The sequence below is a fragment of the Macaca mulatta genome, chromosome 4 (genome assembly GCF_049350105.2).
Source record: "Macaca mulatta isolate MMU2019108-1 chromosome 4, T2T-MMU8v2.0, whole genome shotgun sequence".
Taxonomy (NCBI): domain Eukaryota; kingdom Metazoa; phylum Chordata; class Mammalia; order Primates; family Cercopithecidae; genus Macaca; species Macaca mulatta.
In genome coordinates, this window is record NC_133409.1 from 144,403,145 (window position 1) to 144,422,838 (window position 19,694).

The following is a 19,694-nucleotide window of genomic DNA, read 5'->3' on the forward strand; positions in this document are numbered from 1 at the left end:
AGGAGAATTGCTTGAACCCGGGAGGTGCAGGCTGCAGTGAACCGAGATCACGCCACTGCACTCCAGCCTGGGCAACAGAGCAAGACTCTGTCTCAAAAATAAACAAACAAATAAATAAATGTAAAACACTATTCCATTTCCTTAATCTCTAAGCCTTGATATAAGTCTTTCAATAAAGATTCCATTCATAATAGTCCGAAGGGCATAAACGTGTTGCCAGGAGAGAGACCTGATACATCCTGAGCATTAGCTGCCACTCGCAGCAACTTTCTTCAGGACACATGTCTTATAATGAGTTACAATCTGAGGCTTGTGACACAAGATTTTTCCAGGGCAGCAGACTGATGTCATAAACATGATGGTACTAAGCACTCTAAAGAGCTCACCAGCTCCACCCTACACTCCCTGTGTGAAGGGGCAAATTATCCACCCTAAGCCTCAGTTTCCCCATTTAATAATGAGATAATGGTTCCTACCTCGCAAGATTCTTGTGGGAATTAGACAGTCCATGAAAGCACTTCACAGGCAAACCAATTATTTTCAAATAAAAATGAAGGGAAGAATAGAAATATTTTCACATTTTTAGGACTTTACACATGCCATAACTTCTTTTTGACTAATATCCTTCCACAGGGAAATTTTCGAGAAAGAAAGTCAGAAAAATGAGAAAATGAAAATCCACTTCTTTGTCATAACCTTGAGATACGACAGCTTCCACAGAAGTTCACATTAAGATCCACTTTCTAATCTTTCTCTGCACTCCCAAAATTACCCTTAATTTGTTAACCATTCCTACAATATGGGAGATAGCAAAGGGAAACCACTTCCATACTTCTTCCCAAGATGTCCTCACCAGAAACAATCTTCCTTCCTGCCTCTGCGTCTCCAAATATACTGAATCTTTCAAAAAATAAAACTAAAACAAAACGATAAAAGATAAAAAGGACTCAAATCACAAAAGCCGGCCTTTAAAGTCTCCAGCTTTCTTACTGCAGAACTACAGTCATGTGGTATGATGGAGGCACCTGTTAGGTGGCAATCCATGAAGCTTAAAGTGTTACCACGAGAATTTAAACTGTAATGGGGGGAGGAAGAGGGAGCTGATTTCCCACCTCACTTTTTTTTTCGCCCTAACACATGATGGCCAAACAATATACGCTATCCACTGTGAACATTTTTATTATTTTTACTTAAATTGAGAAAGAGGGGAATTTGAGAACCAATTGAGGAAACTGGATCTCATATTCCCCAATCCAGGCTGACTTCAGGTTTTGTGTGGTTTTCTTCTTCCTTTTTGACAAGGGAATTTTACAAATCTCCTGAAACGTGTTTTACATAAAGGTGAGACCTCAACAGTCTTATAACTTTACCCCAGCCTGGTTCTGGACTCGGTTTTTACAAACGGGTGACGTGAGAATAGCTTCCTAAAAGCAAATGGGGCACTGGGATATAATCTAGGAAGTGATGATGCAAGTCTCCGGAGGACGGGGAGGAGGGGAGGTGAAAAAGTCAGAGGAAATACCCTCCTAATGCCTGGGCACCAACTCAAGCCCCGGGAGGGAGGAAGGGCTGGCTTCCACATGCCCAGGGAAGGGGCACTCCTGCTCCTCCCGGAGCGGTCAACGCCGCCCCCTCATCCCTCCCCGCCGCCCTGCCCCCCTCACCCGTGGCCCAGGAGGCCCCCGTGGGCCCGAGCTTCAGGCTGGCGGGTCCCAAAGGGTGGCAACGCACCCCCGGAAGGGCCTTCTCTGCCCACCCCCAGCTCCCCACCCGGCATCCCTCCCCGGAACGCGACCCCCACCCCCTCCCCGTAGGCCCGGGCTGGGCCCAGCCTCCAGGGTTCCGGCATCCCGGGCCCCGCGGCCTGCCCAGGCAGCCCTGGCGTCCGCGCCCCCGGCCCCCGCCCCCACCCGGCCGGGCACTTACCCCCAGAAGCCGCAGGGACAGCGAGGCGGCAGGCTGGGCGCTTTGCTGCGCTCGCTCCCAGCGTCTCCCATGGTGCTCGGCGGCGGCGGAGCTCGGCGGCGGCAGCGGTGGCGGCGGCTGGGCCCGGGCCCCGCTCTGAGGAGGAGGTGGCGGCGGCGTCGGGGGGCTCGGGGCGGGGGGAGGGGGAGGGAGCGGGCGCGCGGGCGGGCGCGAGTCCGGGGCTCGGAGCCGGGATTCCAGGCCGGTCAGCTGGAGGCGGGCCGCACCACTCGGCCTGCGGAGACGGGGGGGCCGGGGAGGTGCGGAGAGGAGAAGGAGGGAGCCGAGGAGGAGGGGCGTGCGGACGCACGGAGGACCGCGGGGGAGGAGGGACACCGACGCCCTCGACGGCTCCCACCGCCGCTCCCCAGCCAGAGCGATGTCCCGTGCGGTGGCGCGGGGAAGGACCAGAGGTCCCCGCCGGCTCCGGAGTCGCAGCGGCCGCTGTGAAGCCCCGGGCCCTGCTGGCTCCGTAACACCGGCCCCTCCCCCGGAGGCTGCGCTGACCGGACAATGGCCGCTCCGCCCCCTCCCCTCTAATGCACCCCTTCCGAGGAGTCACAATGGTCTCGCCCGGGGGAGCCACCGCCAAAGCCCAGCAGCTGATCAGCTGGGATCCGGGCGTGCCACTTTGTTCCGCGCCTCAAAGGCGGAGTGCGGGGCTGTGGGAGAAAGTGAGAGCCTCGGGCTCTCGCCTGGCGACAGGCGGCTGAGGCCTTCGTATTCTTAGAACTTTTAAAATCTGAAGCAACCTTATCTTCCCCCTGTCTGAAGAAGGGGAGCAGGTTTCTGAGTACTCCGGGGCGCGGTGTCTCCCCCTAAACGCGAGTGGTGCGCTCCAAGCGGGAGGGGGAGGAGCAGATTAGTTGTTTAGGGTAAATTGGGCCAGTCCCTGAGCGGCGGCGCATGCGCCCGCAGACCCCGTAACCGAGTGCGAGGAGGGGCCTAGGGGAGGAATGCCAAACGCGGAAGTGGAGTTCGGACTTCCCGGGGACGTCGGAGTCAAGGTCCCTGGAGCTGCAGCTCTTGTTCCTAGGCGATGCCGCGGAGCCTTTCTCCCCAATTTGCCAACTCCCTGGGAATCTCTCTCTCTTCCTGGTCTCCCCACACCCAAACAACTCTTCGAGTTCTACCCGGTATACTGGTCTCTTGACAGGAACTTTTGGGAAATGCCCCTCCCGCAGCCCCTTGTCTGGGGCAAGTTCCTAGTCTCTTCCCCCACCGGTGTTCGGAAGTTCCTTGTCTCTCCACTCCCAACCACAGAGCCACAAGTCCATTCCCTGTGCCTGGGCTAGGAGAGCCTCACTTCTTCCTACAGCTGACACGTTTGGTTTTTGGAGGGGAAAGGGGAGCTGTGGCGGAATCAGTAATGGAAATTGGTAAGTGATCAAAGAAGTTTGAGACACTAAGAAAATGAGTCCTTTGGCCGGGCGCGGTGGCTCACGCCTGTAATCCCAGCACTTTGGGAGGCCGAGACGGGTGGATCACGAGTTCAGGAGATCAAGACCATCCCTGGCTAACATGGTGAAACCCCGTCTCTACTAAAAAATACAAAAAACTAGCCGGGCGAGGTGGCGGGCGCCTGTAGTCCCAGCTACTCGGGAGGCTGAAGCAGGAGAATCGCGTGAACCCGGGAGGCAGAGGTTGCAGTGAGCTGAGATCCGGCCAAAAAAAAAGAAAAAGAAAATAAATCCTTTAACGCTGCTAGTCCTTGCTCCTGAGCTCATTCTGATCTCCAGCCAGTCGTGAACAGAGAAACCGATTATTGATAACTAAGTTCAACACGGAGGCAACATCCTTCAGACCTTTTGGAAACCCATCGCTGAGGAAGACTTCCTGGCTCTTAGGAATAGCTGCCGTACACCCTCCCGGCCTGTTGGGTATATGAGAGCCTCAGAGAGAGTATTACCTAGATTAATCTGGTTACCAAATGTTGCTATCTTATTTCTTTATATACCATATAACATTTCTGTTTTGTGCATTCTCTGTGGGTTTGTTAACATTGATGTTTATTTTGGCCTCCAAAGAGCAAGGATCGCATTTATCTTAGTATGCCACAAATGCTGTTGATGGTGCAGTTAATGATTGCAAAAATCAAGCCACTTAAAGCCAAAACACCCCAAAACGTGAGAGATAATTTATTATGCACAATATTTAGTTTTAATTTTGTGGATTTTCCAAAGCCTTCAATAAGTATATGTGTAAGAAAGTGCATAGAAAAAGCCGGGCGCTGTGGTTCACGCCTGTGATTCCAGCATTTTGGGAGGCCAAGACAGGTAGATCACCTGAGGTCAGGAGTTCGAGACCAGCTTGGCCAACATGGTGAAACCCCTTCGCTAGTTTTAAAAAATACAAAAAATTAGCCAGGCATGGTGGCGCGCGTGTAATCCCAGCTACTCGGGAGGCTGAGGCAGGAGAATCACTTGAACCCGGAAGGCGGGTGTTGCAGTGAGCCGAAATCATGCCATTGCACTCCAGCCTGGGCAACAAGAACGAGAGCGAAACTCTCAAAAAAACAAAAAAGAAAGAAAGAAAAGAAAAAAAATTGCATAGAAAGGATAAAGCCATACAGCACACCTTGCTCTCACTGGATTCATATTACCCTTAAATCTTCATTTAAACCGACATAAAATTCCCAGATACGTGAGATACTTAAAACCCTTTGAGTTTAACAAAGATTAAGTGGGACTGTCTCTCTTGACATCTTGATGATTTTCTTTTATGGACAGAAAAGGAAACTCGGCCGGGCGCGGTGACTCACGCCTGTAATCCCAGCTCTCAGGGAGGCAGAGGCGGGAGGATAGCTTGAGCCCAGGAGTTCGAGACCTGCCTGGGTAATATAGCGAGACCCCGTTCTCCACAAAAAGGAAAAAAAAAAAAAAAAAAGACAAAGAAAAGGAAACTCCACAACTAAAAAGAGAATTCAACATAAAAAGTGATTGTCATTTTCCAAACTGCTTTCCTGTTTGCCAGTTATTCAACAAACATTTATTGAGTACCCAGTATACACAAGGAATTTCCTAAGCACTCTGGAGACTAAAAGGATTAATAAAATGCAGCATTCACCAGCTGAAAATTAATAAAATGTAGCATTCACCAGGACTGAAATAGGTACCTAATACATCAACAGGGAGCCAAGTGTTTGGTTTTTTTCAGTATCTTTTTCTCTATGGTTACATATTCTTCCATCTCTGCTTCTGTCTACAAAGCTGCTTTATAATCTCAGCAGAGCTGTTTTCACTGCTTTTTTGGGAACATAATCCAGGTTTACCCAGCCTTACTTCAGGAACAAACAGAGACTAATTAGTATTTATGAATCCCAATGCCCAGGAACAAGAAACTGATTGGTTCAATTTATGTCCGCTTATGTACTCTTGGTACAATCACCTTTGACCAACAGGGCAATATGTAGTCAGGTCTCTTTGTTTTGTAATGCAAACGTGGCTGCCAGAACCCCATCTTTGAACGCTGTCTTCTCAAAGAAAGTTATGTACTTGGCAAAGATTCCAAAAAATGTCCACCACAGACCATAAAGGAGTAAATTGCAGCTGAACTTCAAAAGCATAAAGAACAATTGACACGTTAAGGTTTTTCAACAGACTAACTCCTACTTAAACAAATTCAGGCCTGAATTTAAATGGAACTCCTTCAAAGAAGTCATCCCTGACCCAAGCCCCAATCAAAATTAGCTGGCCCTGTTATTATCTTACACGGTACTCTTTTTCTTTATAGTACCTATCACACTTTATAATTAAGTATGTATTTGTGAGTCTCCAAAGATCATGTCTGTGTTGTTTCCTGTGATATACACAATACTCAAGGTGCATTTGGGAGGCATTCAATAAATATTTGTTACATGAATAAAAAGGCACAATAATTTGTTAGTCAATGTGAGACCCACAAATGGATTGGAGTCATAGTTAGACAATCCTGGGGGAATGTCTTAGTTACCAACCCATCCTCCCTAGAAGACACTGAAGTTCTCTGCTTTTTTTTTTTTTTTTTTCCTGACCTCGTTCATCACAAGGCTGCCAGCTTTTTTGTCACACTGAAGTTGTATAAGATGAGACAGTATTTAGCTGCTGCTTATGACGTTCCTAGCCAGCTAACTCTTTACTCTTAGTTCCCAGTGTCTCTATCTATAGAGCCCTTGATCCAATTCCTATAACAAGCCCACTTAGTTGACTGAAAGCTCAGAGAGGACATAAAATTTCAGGGCATCATCAAATTAGGGGAGCAAAGTGTGGGGGTAATTGGCAGAGTGCTTTTGTCGTAATTGTCTTGACTATTTTCTATCGTGTATTAACGTTCCAGATGAACCTGTGATGTGACTCCTGGGAGTAGTTTGCAATCACCATTGGCCCAAAAGGAGCCATCTATGTGCTCAGTGGGGTCTAGTAAAGGATAATATTAATTCTTCAGCAGCCAGAGCTTTTGAAGTAGAAACTGAGGGTGTATGGAAAAGAGCCTAGTGTGATTCAAGGTCAGGAGCAAACAATGACTGCCTTCTTGGTAAGAATTCAAAAGACCTACTTAGCCCTGGAAGACTTTACCAAAAAGAAGGGGCTTGTAGAGACCTGAGAGAAAGCAGATGATCCTCCACTCTAATTCTAATCCCTACTCTTGAAACTCGCTCTCAGTTCAAAGCCTGTCATCATTATAATCCATCCTAACATGGTATTAGCCCCACTGTCCAATCCAAACTCTAGCCTTAATCCTAATCTTAATATTATCTGTAAAATTTAATCTCAGATCCCAACTCTAGTTTTAAGAGCTTAACAAAGGCTCTTTGCCTTGCCACTGAGTTATTTTCCCTAGCTCCTTTTTCTTGTGTCCCTTGACCCTGACTGACTAATGAGAGCAGAGAACCCTGTAACATCCTGGACCCCTGGAGAGAATGAGAGCTGATTTCAGTAATCCAGGTTGGATCCAGGGCCTTGGACTGCCAGAAAAGAGAAAGTGGAGCATCTGTGACCAGAGCAAGAGGCAGAGACCCTGCCCAATCACATTTCCTGTTGCCTGATTCAGGGACTGCTAAGCCTCTGAAAGTCTGGAATACATGCACTCCAAGTCACCTATGTCAACTCAGGAATGTGAGGTACAGTTGGCCTACAGTGGAAGACCTGAGACCCCTCTGCAAAACAATATGGTTAGATTAGACAAGTGGCTTTTACACTGTGTTCTCAGAGAGCAAGAATTCTGAGTTTTGCTCTCCTCTTTCATTTGAGTTTGGTTTTCCAAGGGGGTGAGAGATTTTCTTTCAAAAGGCATTGAACCAGATCCTCTCTAAGTTTCCTTCTGGCCTTTGAGTTTTCTGATGTGCAGTTGATTCTTTTAGTCACTTACGGTCCAGTTGGCATGGATAAACTCTCAGAGCCAAGGGAAAAGAAGGGCAACCAAGCATACCATCTCCAGCCCGTCTCAGGAAACTAAAAATAAATTAAATAAAATGAAGAGTGCAACGGGGAAAAGAGGGGAGGAGGGGAGAAAATGCTGCCATTTCACATCCCATGTTCCTCACGTTCACGAAGCAATTGCTGATTTCCCTGCTGCTCACACCCATCTTGGTGTGAAATTTGATTTTGCTGACTTTTAAATTTATTTTCAAGAATGGAAATAATTGTTTTTCCCAGAAATAATTGACCTTTGTGGGGAAAAAGAAATTCAAACAATGAGAAAACAGAAGTCCTCACTAATACTGTCGTCCCCCAGAGATACCCTTTGTTAACAGTTTGGTATATAGCCCTCTAGGCTTTTCATTTGTGTATGATCATATAAATGGAATCATGTAACACATAGTATACTCTGACTTTTTTTTTAATTTTGAAATATGTCACGGACATCTTCCATATGTAGTTCTGCAGTATAGTCTTGTAGTTAGGGTTCTCTAAAGAAACAGAACCAATGGGAAATTACATGAGTTGTATTATAAGGAATTGGTTTACACAATTATGGAGACAGAGAAGTCCCAAGATCTGCAGTGTGAAGGCCTGGGAACCAGGAGAATCCATGGTGTAAGCTCTAGTCTGAGTCAGAAGTAGAAGACCGATGTCCCAACTCAAAGGCTTTCAGGCAGAGAGCAAATTCTCTCTTGCTTAGCCTTTTCTTCTGTTCAGGCTTTCGACAGAGTGAATAAGGCCTGTCCAACTTGGGGAGGGCAATCTACTCAGTCTATCATTTTGTTTTAATTCATTCAAACTGCTATAACAAAATACCATAAGGGCCGGGCACAGTGACTCACGCCTATAATTCCAGCACTTTGGGAGGCCGAGGTGGGCAGATCACGAGGTCAGGAGATCGAGACCATCCTGGCTAACACAGTGAAACCCCATCTCTGCTAAAAATACAAAAAAAATTAGCCAGGCGTGGTGTCAGGCGCTTGTAGTCTCAGCTACTCGGGAGGCTGAGGCAGGAGAATGGTGTGAACCCGGGAGGCGGAGCTTGCAGTGAGCCGAGATTGCGCCACTGCACTCCAGCCTGGGCGACAGAGCCAGACTGCGTCTCAAAAAAAAAAAAAAAAAAAAAAAAAACCCATAAACTGGGCAGCTTGTGAACAAGAATTTATTTCTCACACTTTTGGAGGCTGGGAAGTCCAAGATCAAGCCACTGGCAGATTTGATCTGATGAGACCCCACTTTCTGGCTCATAGATGGTACTTTCTTGCCATGTCTTCATGTGGCAGAAAGGGCAAATGAGCTCCCTTGGACACTAATGCCATTCATGAGGACCGTGCCTTTATGATCTAATCATCTTCTAAAAGACTCTACCCCCTAATACCATCACCATGGGGATTAGGAGCTCAACATATAAATTGCGGACTATGTGTGTTGGGGGACACAAATATTGAGACCGTAGCAAATGTTAATCTCAACCTCAAAGACATACCCATAATAATATTTAACCAAATATCCGGGTACTCTGCGGCCCAGTCAAGTTGACACATAACATTAACTATCACCCTAAAATCATGGGCTCCAAACTCAGGCTGCCTAAGTTCAAAAGTCAAGCTGCCTAAGTTCAAATGTGGGCTCTGCCACCTACTAGCTCAGAGACTTGAAGGAAGTTACTTAGCTGGTCTGTGTCTTAGTTTCCTCATCCGTAACAGGAGGCATTTGTAGTGAGCTGTGGTTTTTATCTGCCTACTTCTCCCTGCTCTTGAGAGATGCACACACTCACTGGTTTCGTCAGGGAGCCCTATCCTTCTGGACACAGGAATTGGGATTGGCTCAGGGAAAGGCAGGGCCCTCTCTAGGCTGACTTGCAAGATTTGTCTTCCGAGAGATCAAGTGGCCCAAAGACCATGTAAGCCTGGAGCTGCTGAGGGACCCACCATCTGGAGTGAGGTTGCCTGGGGAATCGAGCCTACAGGAAGGAAAGGAGAGATGGAGAGAGAGAGAGACTAAATCATCAAGACATTGAGTCCTTGAATCCAGCTAAGTCTGATGCCAAAGCTGCCCTCTGGACTTTTCAGTTACATGGGCCAATAAATTCCTTCTTTTACCTACACTAATTTAAATTGAGTTTCATTATGTTCCATGAGAAAGTCCTGATCATCCCTAGTAGTATCTACCTCTTTCATAGGTTTATCGTGATGATTAAAGTATATAATCCGTGAGGAAATCTTAGTGTAGTATAGAGTGTATAGTACAAGCTCAGGTCGGGCGTGGTGACTCACACTTGTAATCCCAGCACTTTGGGAGGCCTAGGCAGGCGGATCATCTGAGGTCAGGATTTCTAGACCAGCCTGGGCAATGTGGTGAAACCTGTCTCTACTAAAAATACAAAAATTAGCCAGGTGTGGTGGTGCATGCCTGTAATCCCAGCTACTTGGGAGGTTGAAGCAGGAGAATTGCCTGAACCTGGGAGGCGGAGATTGCAGTGAGCTGAGATTGCACGACTGCACTCCAGCATGGGCCACAGAGCAAGACTCTGTCTCCAAAAAAAAAACAAAAAACAAAAAACAAGCTCCATAAACACTTACCATTGTTATTTGTTTCTGACTATTGTATGGGTGAATTAAAGAATCTCTTGATTCATTTCTCTCATCATTGATTCATTTGCTTTCATTTATTCATTCAAAAGACACTTACTGAGCACTGTATTAGGCCATTGTTGCATTGCTGTAAAGAAATGCCTGAGACTGGGTACTTTATAAAAGAAAACATGGGGCTGGGCGCGGTTGCTCAAGCGTGTAATCCCAACACTTTGGGAGGCCGAGACAGGCGATCACGAGGTCAGGAGATCGAGACCATTCTGGCTAACACAGTGAAACCCCGTCTATACTAAAAAATACAAAAAACTAGCCAGGCAAGGTGGCGGGTGCCTGTAGTCCCAGCTACTCCGGAGGCTGAGGCAGGAGAATGGCCTAAACCCGGGAGGCGGAGCTTGCAGTGAGCTGAGATCCGGCCACTACACTCCAGCCTGGGCGACAGAGCAAGACTCCGTCTCAAGAAAAAAAAAAAAGAAAAGATGTTTAATTGGCTCATGGTTCTGCAGCCTGCATAGGAAGCATAGCATCAGCATCTGCTCAGCTTCTGGGGAGACCTCAAGGAGCTTTTACTTATGGCAGAAAGTGAAGCAAGAGCAGGTACTTTACATAGTGAAAGCAAAAACAAGAGAGAATTGGGAGACAGGGGAATGCCACACACTTTTTTTCTTTTTTTTTTTTTTGAGACAGAGTCTCGCTCTGTCACCCAGGCTGGAGTGTAATAGCACGATCTCGGCTCACTGCAAGCTCCGCCTCCCGGGTTCATGCCATTCTCCTGGCTCAGCCTCCTGAGTAGCTGGGACTACAGGTGCCCACCACCACGCCCGGCTAATTTTTTGTATTTTTAGTAGAGATGGGGTTTCACCCTGTTAGCCAGGATGGTCTTGATCTCCTGACCTCGTGATCCGCCTGCCTCAGCCTCCCAAAGTGCTAGGATTACAGGCGTGAGCCACCATGCCCGGCCGAATGCCACACACTTTTAAGTGACCAGCTCTTGCCAATACTCACTATCATGAAAATAGCACCAATCTATGAGGGATCCACCTCCATGACCCAAACACCTCTATCAGGCCCCACCTCCAACATGCAGGATTACAATTCAACATGAGATTTGTGTGGGACATCCAAACCATATTAGGCACCTACCATACGTTAGACACAGTTTTAGGCATTAAGGATACAATGGTGAATGAGACACCTGGGTCCCCACTTGGGTGGTACTTATCCTCTAGTGGTACAAGCAAGCAATTAACACTTTAAAAAATGTCCTGAAAGAGTGAGCTTTCCACGCTTTTTTTTTTTTTTTTTTTTTTTTTGAGACGGAGTCCCACTCTGTCACCCAGGCTGTAGTGCAGTGGTGTGATCTTGGCTCACTGCAACCTCCACCACCCAGTTTCAAGCGATTCTCCTGCCTCAGCCTCCTGGGTAGCTGGGATTACAGGCACACGCCACCATGCCCGGGTAATTTTTTTTTTTTTTTTTTTCCTGAGACTGAGTCTCGCTCTGTAGCCCAGGCTGGAGTGCAGTGGAGCAAAATCAGCTCACTGCAGCCTTTGCCTCCTGGGTTCAGGCGATTCTCCTGCCTCAGCCTCCCAGATAGCTGGGACTACAGGAATGTGCCACCACTCCTGGCTAATTTTTTGTATTTTTAGTAGAAACAGTGTTTCACCGTGTTAGCCAACATGGTCTCCATCTCCTGACCTCGTGATCCACCCGCCTCAGCCTCCCATAGTGCTGGGATTACAGGCATGAGCCACTGTGCCTGGCCAGCTTTCCACTTTTATAAACAATTGTACGATGAACATCTTTGTCCATTTGTCCTATTAATGTCTTGGATACATTTTTTAGGAAAAGAATTTCGGGCTGGGCACAGTGGTTCATGCCTGTAATCCCAGCACTTTGGGAGGCCAAGGCGGGCGGATCACCTGAGGTCAGGAGTTCGAGACCAGCCTGGCCAACATGGTGAAACCCCATCTCTACTAAAAATACAAAAATTAGCCAGGCAGGGTGGCAAGTGCCTGTAATCCCAGCTACTCAGGAGGCTAAGACAGGAGAATTGCTTGAACCCACGAGGTGGAGGTTGTGGTGAGCCGAGGTCAGGCCATTGTACTCCAGCCTGGGCAACGAGCAAAACCCCACACCCCCTACAAAAGAAAAAAAACGTGGAAAGCTGGCCGGGCACAGTGGCTCATGCCTGTAATCCCAGCACTTTGAGGGGTTGAGGCGGGTGGATCACGAGGTCAGGAGATGGAGACCATCCTGGCTAACACAGCAAAACTCTGTCTCTACTAAAAATACAAAAAAAATTAGCAGGAATGGTGGCACATTTCTGTAGTCCCAGCTATCCGGGAGGCAGAGGCAGGAGAATTGCTTGAACCCAGGAGGCGGAGGTGGCAGTGAGCAGAGATTGCACCACTGCACTCCAGCTTGGGTGACAGAGCAAGTCTATCTCAAAAAAAAAAAAAAAGAATTTCAATGCCACTTAACATTCATTGTATATGGCCAAACTTCCCTCCAGAAAGCTCATACCAATTTACACTCCCTCCAATAGTAAACAAGAAAGCAGATTTCCCCATACCTCAGTAGCCTAGAGATACCATCATTCTCTTTAATCGTTGCCAATGCAAAGGTAAAAAAAATGGCACATAATAGATGTTTTAATTTGCATTTTGGAAGTTATTAATGAGGTCTGGGTTTTTTAATGTATATAAATATACCATTTGAATTTGAATGTACTTTTGTATGGCATTATCTGTTTTTGTCCTTTGTCCATTTTTCTACAGGAGCTTTTTTCTTATTTAGATTAAGATATTAATGTTGGTTTATTTTATTTTATTTTATTTTATTTTTTATTTTATTTTTTGAGACAGAGTTTTGCTCTTATCGCCCAAGGTGGAGTGCAATGGCATGATCTTGACTCACTGCAACCTCCGCCTCCTGGGTTCAAGCAATTCTCCTGCTTCAGCCTGCTGAGTAGCTGGGATTACAGGTGCCCACCACCACACCTGGCTAACTTTCGTATTTTTCATAGAGACAGATTTCACCATGTTGGCCAGGCTGGTCTTGAATTCCTGACCTCAGGTGATCCGCCCACCTCAGCCTCCCAAAGTGCTGGGATTACAGGCATGAGCCACTGCGCCCAGCCATTAATGTTGGTTTTAAGAATATTAACTCAGCTGGGCACGGTGGCTCACACCTGTAATCCCAGCACTTTGGGAGGCCGAGGCGGGCGGATCACGAGGTCAGGAGATCGAGACCATCCTGGCTAACATGGTGAAACCCCGTCTCTACTAAAAATACAAAAAAACAGCTGGGCGTGGTGGCGGGCGCCTGTAGTCCCAGCTACTCAGGAGGCTGAGGCAGGAGAATGGTATGAACTCGGGAGGTGGAGCTTGCAGTGAGCCGAGATGGTACCACTGTGCTCCAGCCTGGGCAACAGAGCAAGACCCCGTCTCAAAAAAAAAAAAAAGTATTAACTCATTGTCATATGCACTGCAAATTATTTTTCTGTCATTTGTCTTTTAATTGTATTTAGGAATTTTGATTTTCAAGATATCTAAAATGCTGAGGAAATATGTGAATTAACCTTGGCTAATGTTTGAATTGCCTACATGGGCACTTTTTTTTAAGTCCTCTATGTGTTACTTAAAGGTAAAAAAGAAAAAGAGAAAATTAAAGGGGGAAAGACAAGATATTGCAGGGATTGTGGAGCAGGCGGCTGAGAGAAATCTTGCCCCCTCAGCCTGCCCCACCCCACCTCATCTCAGGCGGGCTCAGCTTAGAGACCAATAAATGGCCAAGAACTTCATGAATTGACCCAACTCATCAGGCTTGATGCCAGCCCTGAGCTCCCTGGGGTGAATCATCCAGGACATGTGCCCCAGCCTTCCCTGTTCCTGTCTAGAGGTTTTAAAAAAGCAGCCAGAAGCCACAGCCAGGCTGCCATGTAACTCTGTGAGACCCCAGAGACTGGTCTGAAGTTTTTTATCAAGTCCCTTGCTTGTTTGTACAGATCATTTCTAGGGGTGATTGCACCACGTGTGGCTGGGATGGACTCCAAGAACTGACCCAATGAGAAGAACCAAGGGTGTTTGTGAAAAAGAGAGTTTTAGGAGAAAAGGGTTAGAATTCATTATTAGGGTGAAATTAGGGAAGGAACCAGAGTTGGGGAGGTTGGACTTGGGAGTCAGGAGTAGACATTTAGAATGCCAGACAGAATTCGTGGCTCAAGGAAAGGCTTGTGACACGGAAAGAAGCTCAGATGTACAGGATGAAGTTGAAAGGTTAAGACTGGTGTATTAGTCGCCAGGCTCGGTGACTCACGCCCTTAATCCCAGCACTTTGGGACACCGAGGCGGGCAGATCACGAGGTCAGGAGATTGAGATGATCCTGGCCAACATGGTGAAACTTCACATCTACTAAAAATACAAAAGTTGGCTGGGCCCATGGTGGTGGTGCATGCCTGTAGTCCCAGCTACTCAGGAGGCTGAGGCAGGAAAATCACTCGAACCTGGGAGGCGGAGGTTGCAGTGAGCCAAGATTGCACCACCGCACTCCAGCCTGGTGACAGAGCGACACTCCATCTCAAAAAAAAAAAAAAAAAAAGTCAGGCGTGGTGGCTCACTCCTGTAATCCCAGCACTTTGGGAGGCCCAGGCGGGTGGATCACGAGGTCAGGAGATCGAGACATCCTGGTTAACACAGTGAAACCCCATCTCTACTAAGAAAAATTAACTAGGTGTGGTGGCAGGCACCTGTAGTCCCAGCTACTAGGGAGGCTGAGGCAGGAGAATGGTGTGAACCTGGGAGGCGGAGCTTTCAGTGAGCCGAGATTGCACTACTGCACTCCAGCCTAGGCGACAGAGTGAGACTCCGTCTCAAAAAAAAAAAAAAAAAAAAAAAAAAAAGATTGGTGTATTCGTTTGGGTTCCCCTAGAAGCTGAGCCTGAGACAAGGATTGAGGGGTATGGAGAACACAGCTAGAGATGGCAAGGTGGCCAATAAAGGGTGTATCATCGAGCCAGTTATCATTGGGAGTGACTACAGCTCAGTCCCAGGGGGGACCTAGTCCTAGTGGGGACTGTGCAAAACCTCACCTTAAAGCCATCCCATCTGAGGAATGGGGGGAGGTGGCACACTGAGTTTTATATACCCACTTCCATCAATAGTTGACATAGATCACTGCACTCCAGCCAGCCTTTGCAGGCAAAACAGGCTTCTCTGGTTTCAGAGAAAACCCTCAGGCAAAGACATGCAGAGACGGGCCATTGGAATTTGGTGGATCACTGAAGTGGTAAGGGCTGAGGGATACGGACCGGCATCTACAGCATCTTCTATACCTGGAGACAATGTGTGTGTGTAGATTTGAGAGATGTGATATTTGCTAAAATTTTTCAGGGGTTTCTTCCTAAGGCCATGATTAATCAGATAAGGCTAGTTATCTTCTGATTAGGAGTTAAGGAGCAGACTTGAGGTTATAACTGAGATTAAAGAATTAGAGTTCTAGTATGAGCACTCAGGATATTCATCCCGCCCCGAGTTACACAGCTTGGTGAGCCACACAGGTAGTGAACCAGGGCAGGATTGGGGCCTGGTCTGTGTTACTCCAAAGCCCAGCAAGAGGACAGAGGGCAAGATGGCCTGTTACAGGGAGGGCGGTTTCCGCAGGATCCTTGCCGCCTGCAACTCCTTTCCCAGCAGCCAGGAAACTGGGCTAGAAGGAGGCTGTGCAGCTGCCATCTGTTCTCCCGGCTCAACTGCCTGGCAACTGCCTGCCCATATCTGCTCTCTGCTCTGGAGGAGGAGGCATTCCTCCACGGCCCATCGGGCAGGACGAGGAGCCGTGCCCTTGCCAAGGCTGCACCACATGATGGATTCAATGATGATGACTTTCTGATGTGGGGGCTGCTCAGTCATGTAGCAGACCCAATCCCATCTGGTGTATGTTCTTGAAAGGGCTGCTGGAAGAAAAAATCCACATACTGCTCATGCTGGTAGGAGTGTGTGCGTGTATACACATGTGCAGGAGGAGTGTGTACACACAGGTATGAGTACACAGGTGTGAAGCTAGATGTGTTTGTATATGTGCGTGCACACGCACATACTGGGGGGGATCATGAACATTGATAATTCAAAACTATTGGGTTCAATTTCCTTCTCAGAGATCATTGAACAAATAAGTCATTAATAATTAATAATGCTTCTGGTTTTGTTTTTTTTTTTTTTTGAGATGGAGTCTCGCTCTGTCGCCCAGGCTGGAGTGCAGTGGTGCGATCTCAGCTCACTGCAAGCTCCGCCTCCCAGGTTCACGCCATTCTTCTGCCTCAGCCTCCCAAGTAGCTGGAACTACAAGCGCCCACCACCACGCCCGGCTAATTTTTTGTATTTTCAGTAGAGATGGGGTTTCACTGTGTTAGCCAGGATGGTCTCGATCTCCTGACCTCGTGATCCGCCCGCCTCGGCCTCCCAAAGTGAATGTTTCTGTTTTTTAAATGCTTTCCACATGGAGTAACTTAGTAGGTGCTTTATACACTTTGGCTATTATAGTTGATATAAATCTTACAAGTGCCACGCAAAAGAAATTTTATCTTTCTTGTGCTACAGATGAGAAACCAAAGTTTGTGAGGCTAAATGAGCTGTCCACTCAATTTGTAAGTGGCAGAGCCAGGTTTCAAGACCATGTCTCTTATTCCACAGTGCATGATATTTAATTTTCATCCTCTCCTAAATCTTATCAATGAGAATGAACAAACAAACTAGAGCTACGCACAACAGGAATGATTTGCATAAAACTAATGTTGAGCAAAAGAAGCCAGACAGAAAAGAATACCTACTACATGATTTCATTTATATCAAGTTCAAAAACAGGCAGAACTAATCTATGATGTCAAGAGTTAGGAGAATGGTTAGCTTTGCAAGGGGTAGGGAATGACTAAAAGGGGACACTGGAGGGACTTGTGGGGGGCTAGTAATGGGTAATATTTTCTGTCACCCAGGCGGGAGCGCAATGGCACAATCATGGCTCACTGCAGCCTTGAATGCCCTGGCTCAAGTGATCCTCCTACCTCAGCCTCCTGAGTAGCTGGGACCACAGGCGTGCACTACTATGTCAGGCTAATTTTAAAATTTCTTTTAGAAATGAGATCTCACTATGTTACTCAGGCTTGAACTCCTGGGCTCCAGCAATTCTACATCCAGTTGGCAATATTGTATTTGTTGATCTGGTGCTAGTTACACGGGTGCATTAAGTTTGCGTGAATTCATTGAGCTGTGTAGGTGTGGTTCATATACTTTTCTATATAAATGTTTCCTCTCAATAGGAAGTTCAAAATGAAAAGAAAAACCTTGCCAGGTGCTGAGAGGAGTTGAGAGAAAGAAAGCACCACTGGGCCTGCCCTTATGGGCCTTGGCTTCTCTTCTAATCACGGGGACATAGTCTGAGCCTCAGGAAGTTTCCAGGCTGTGGAGCAGGAAGTCTTGAGGTCAGTGAACTCTGAGCTGAGTGCTCCAGGGAAGCTTACAAGGAGAATGAGAAGTGACAAGGAGAGTTAAGTCTAAAGACCGGGCCACCAGAGGTGGTCAATGTGCAGTGGCCAAGAGAAGACAGCAGCATTGACACCCCAGCTGGATCCTCTACTCCCTGTGGGAAGTAGAGAGAACTATTCAACCCCTCAGAACCTTGGTTACCTTCCTTGTGCATTGCAGTCACTGGTAGTAAAGGCTCTTTGAGGATTAAATGAAACTATATAGTTAAAACACCTGGCACAGAGCATGGTACATGGCTGGCATTCAAGTAAAGATGTGTTTGGAAAGTGGAAGAAAAGATGCTCTGGAATCTGAGAGCTTCCTCAAATATCAGAAAGGCTGGCAGGTGGAAGATACCTCAGTCACACTGGATAGCTGCGTATCCAGAACGAAGTGGTTCATTACCCATGGGGTGGGACCTGGTCTGTGACGGGCAGGCTGGCACAAGGTTGGTGGCAGCAGCTGGGACTAACTGATCAGCTCTACAAGGAAAGTCCCTGGGCTGGGTGCGATGGCTCACACCTGTAATCCCAGCACTTTGGGAGGCTAAGGTGTGAGAATTGCCTGAGCCCAGGAGTTCAAGACCAGCCTGGGCAACATAGTGAGTCCTCATCTCTACAAAAAAATTAATGAATAAAATAAAAAATTAGCTGAGTGTGGTGCATACCTGTGGTTCCACAGCTGTGGTCCCACCTACTCAGGAGGCTGAGGTGGGAGGATCCCTTGAGCCTAGTAGATCAAGGCTGCAGTGAGCCATGATGGTGCCATGCACTCCAACCTTGTTGACAAAGTGAGACCCTATCTCAAAAATAAGTAGCTGGGCGTGGTGGTTCACGACTGTAATCCTAGCACTTTGGGAGGCCAAGGCAGGTGGATCACTTGATGTCAGGAGTTCGAGACCAGCCTGGCCAACATAATGAAGCCCCACCTCTACTAAAAATACAAAAATTAGACAGGCATGGTGGTGGGCACTTGTAATCCCAGCTACTCAGGAGGCTGAGGCAGGAGAATCACTTGAACCCATGGGGCAGAGGCTGCAGTTGAGCTGAGATCACACCATTACACTCCAGCCTGGGTGACAGAGTGAGACTCCGTCTCAATAAAGAAAAAATAAAAATAAAATTTAAAAATAATAATAAATCAATACAATGAAAGTTTCCCTGACAGAGATCCAAGAAAAGGGACCCAGGAAAGAAAAGGGCTTAGGGGAGTGAGGACAGTTTCCCAGGCTGGTAGCCCAGTCAGAGAGAACTCTGGGGGAGAACAGTCTAATTTTATAGAGGCTTATGAAGCCATGTGCTGTGGGGGTGCGAGTTCTTCCCCTATGAAATTGTTTAGGATCCACCCCTCAATTTTTTCCCAGAAAATACAGAGACTGATATAATTTGTTTTGAAAACTTGAAGGGATCTGGTTTGGCCAGACTGAGTGAGTATCAGCAACCTGAAGATAACCGATGGATGAGTTACCTAAGAACATATTCTGACTCATCTCCAAACTCAAATGCCAAATACCCCAAGAAAGTTTATTTCCCAATATTCCTCTTAGAATTTTGCACTTTCTTGTTCATGTTCCATGCTGTACATATCACATGGCCCACGGGAACTAGTGCACGAAAAAGAGCCTTGCATCAGTTATTTTCTGCTTACAACAGACACCCCCAAAAACAGTGACTTAAACACAACAGCAGTTTATTTTTGTTTCATTTTTAAAAAGTCCAGCTGACACAGTGGATGGAGGCTGCAGTGGGCTATGATTGCATTATTGCACTCCAGTCTGGGTGGCAGAGCAAGACTCTGCCTCTAAATAAATCAATCAATAAATAAGCAAAAAACGAAAAGAAGCCCATAAAAACTCATGCTTCAAAAGATGCCATCCAAAAAATGAAAAGACAAACCAGAGACCGGGAGAAACTTATCCAGGATGTATACACACACACACACACACACACACACACACACACACACGAAACTCAATAATAAAAAGACAACAATTAAAAATGGACGAAAGGGACGGGCACAGTGGTTTATGCCTGTAATCACAACACTTCAGGAGGCTGAAGGGAGAGCATTGCTCGAACTCAGGATTTCGAGATCAGCCAGGACCACATAGTGAGATAGTGTCTCTACTAAAAATCAGAAAAATTAGCCAGGCATGGTGGCGTGCACCTGTAGTCCCAGCTACTTGGGAAGCTGAGATAGGAGAATCATTTGAACCTGG

At 47.0% G+C, this 19,694-nt stretch overlaps 1 protein-coding gene across 4 annotated transcripts in view; it reads right to left on the reverse strand.

Moving 5' to 3' along the window:
* ZFAND3 (zinc finger AN1-type containing 3) overlaps nucleotides 1-2,197 on the reverse strand; it is a 335,788-nt gene extending 333,591 nt beyond the window's left edge. For all 4 annotated transcript variants that reach the window (XM_015136279.3, XM_015136278.3, XM_015136277.3 and 1 more), the window contains exon 1: nucleotides 1,927-2,197. In XM_015136279.3, the coding sequence (XP_014991765.1) occupies nucleotides 1,927-1,997 (71 nt within the window). In that variant the 5' untranslated portion in view covers nucleotides 1,998-2,197. The remainder of the gene's footprint in view (nucleotides 1-1,926) is intronic.
* Between the last annotated feature and the right edge of the window lie 17,497 nt (nucleotides 2,198-19,694).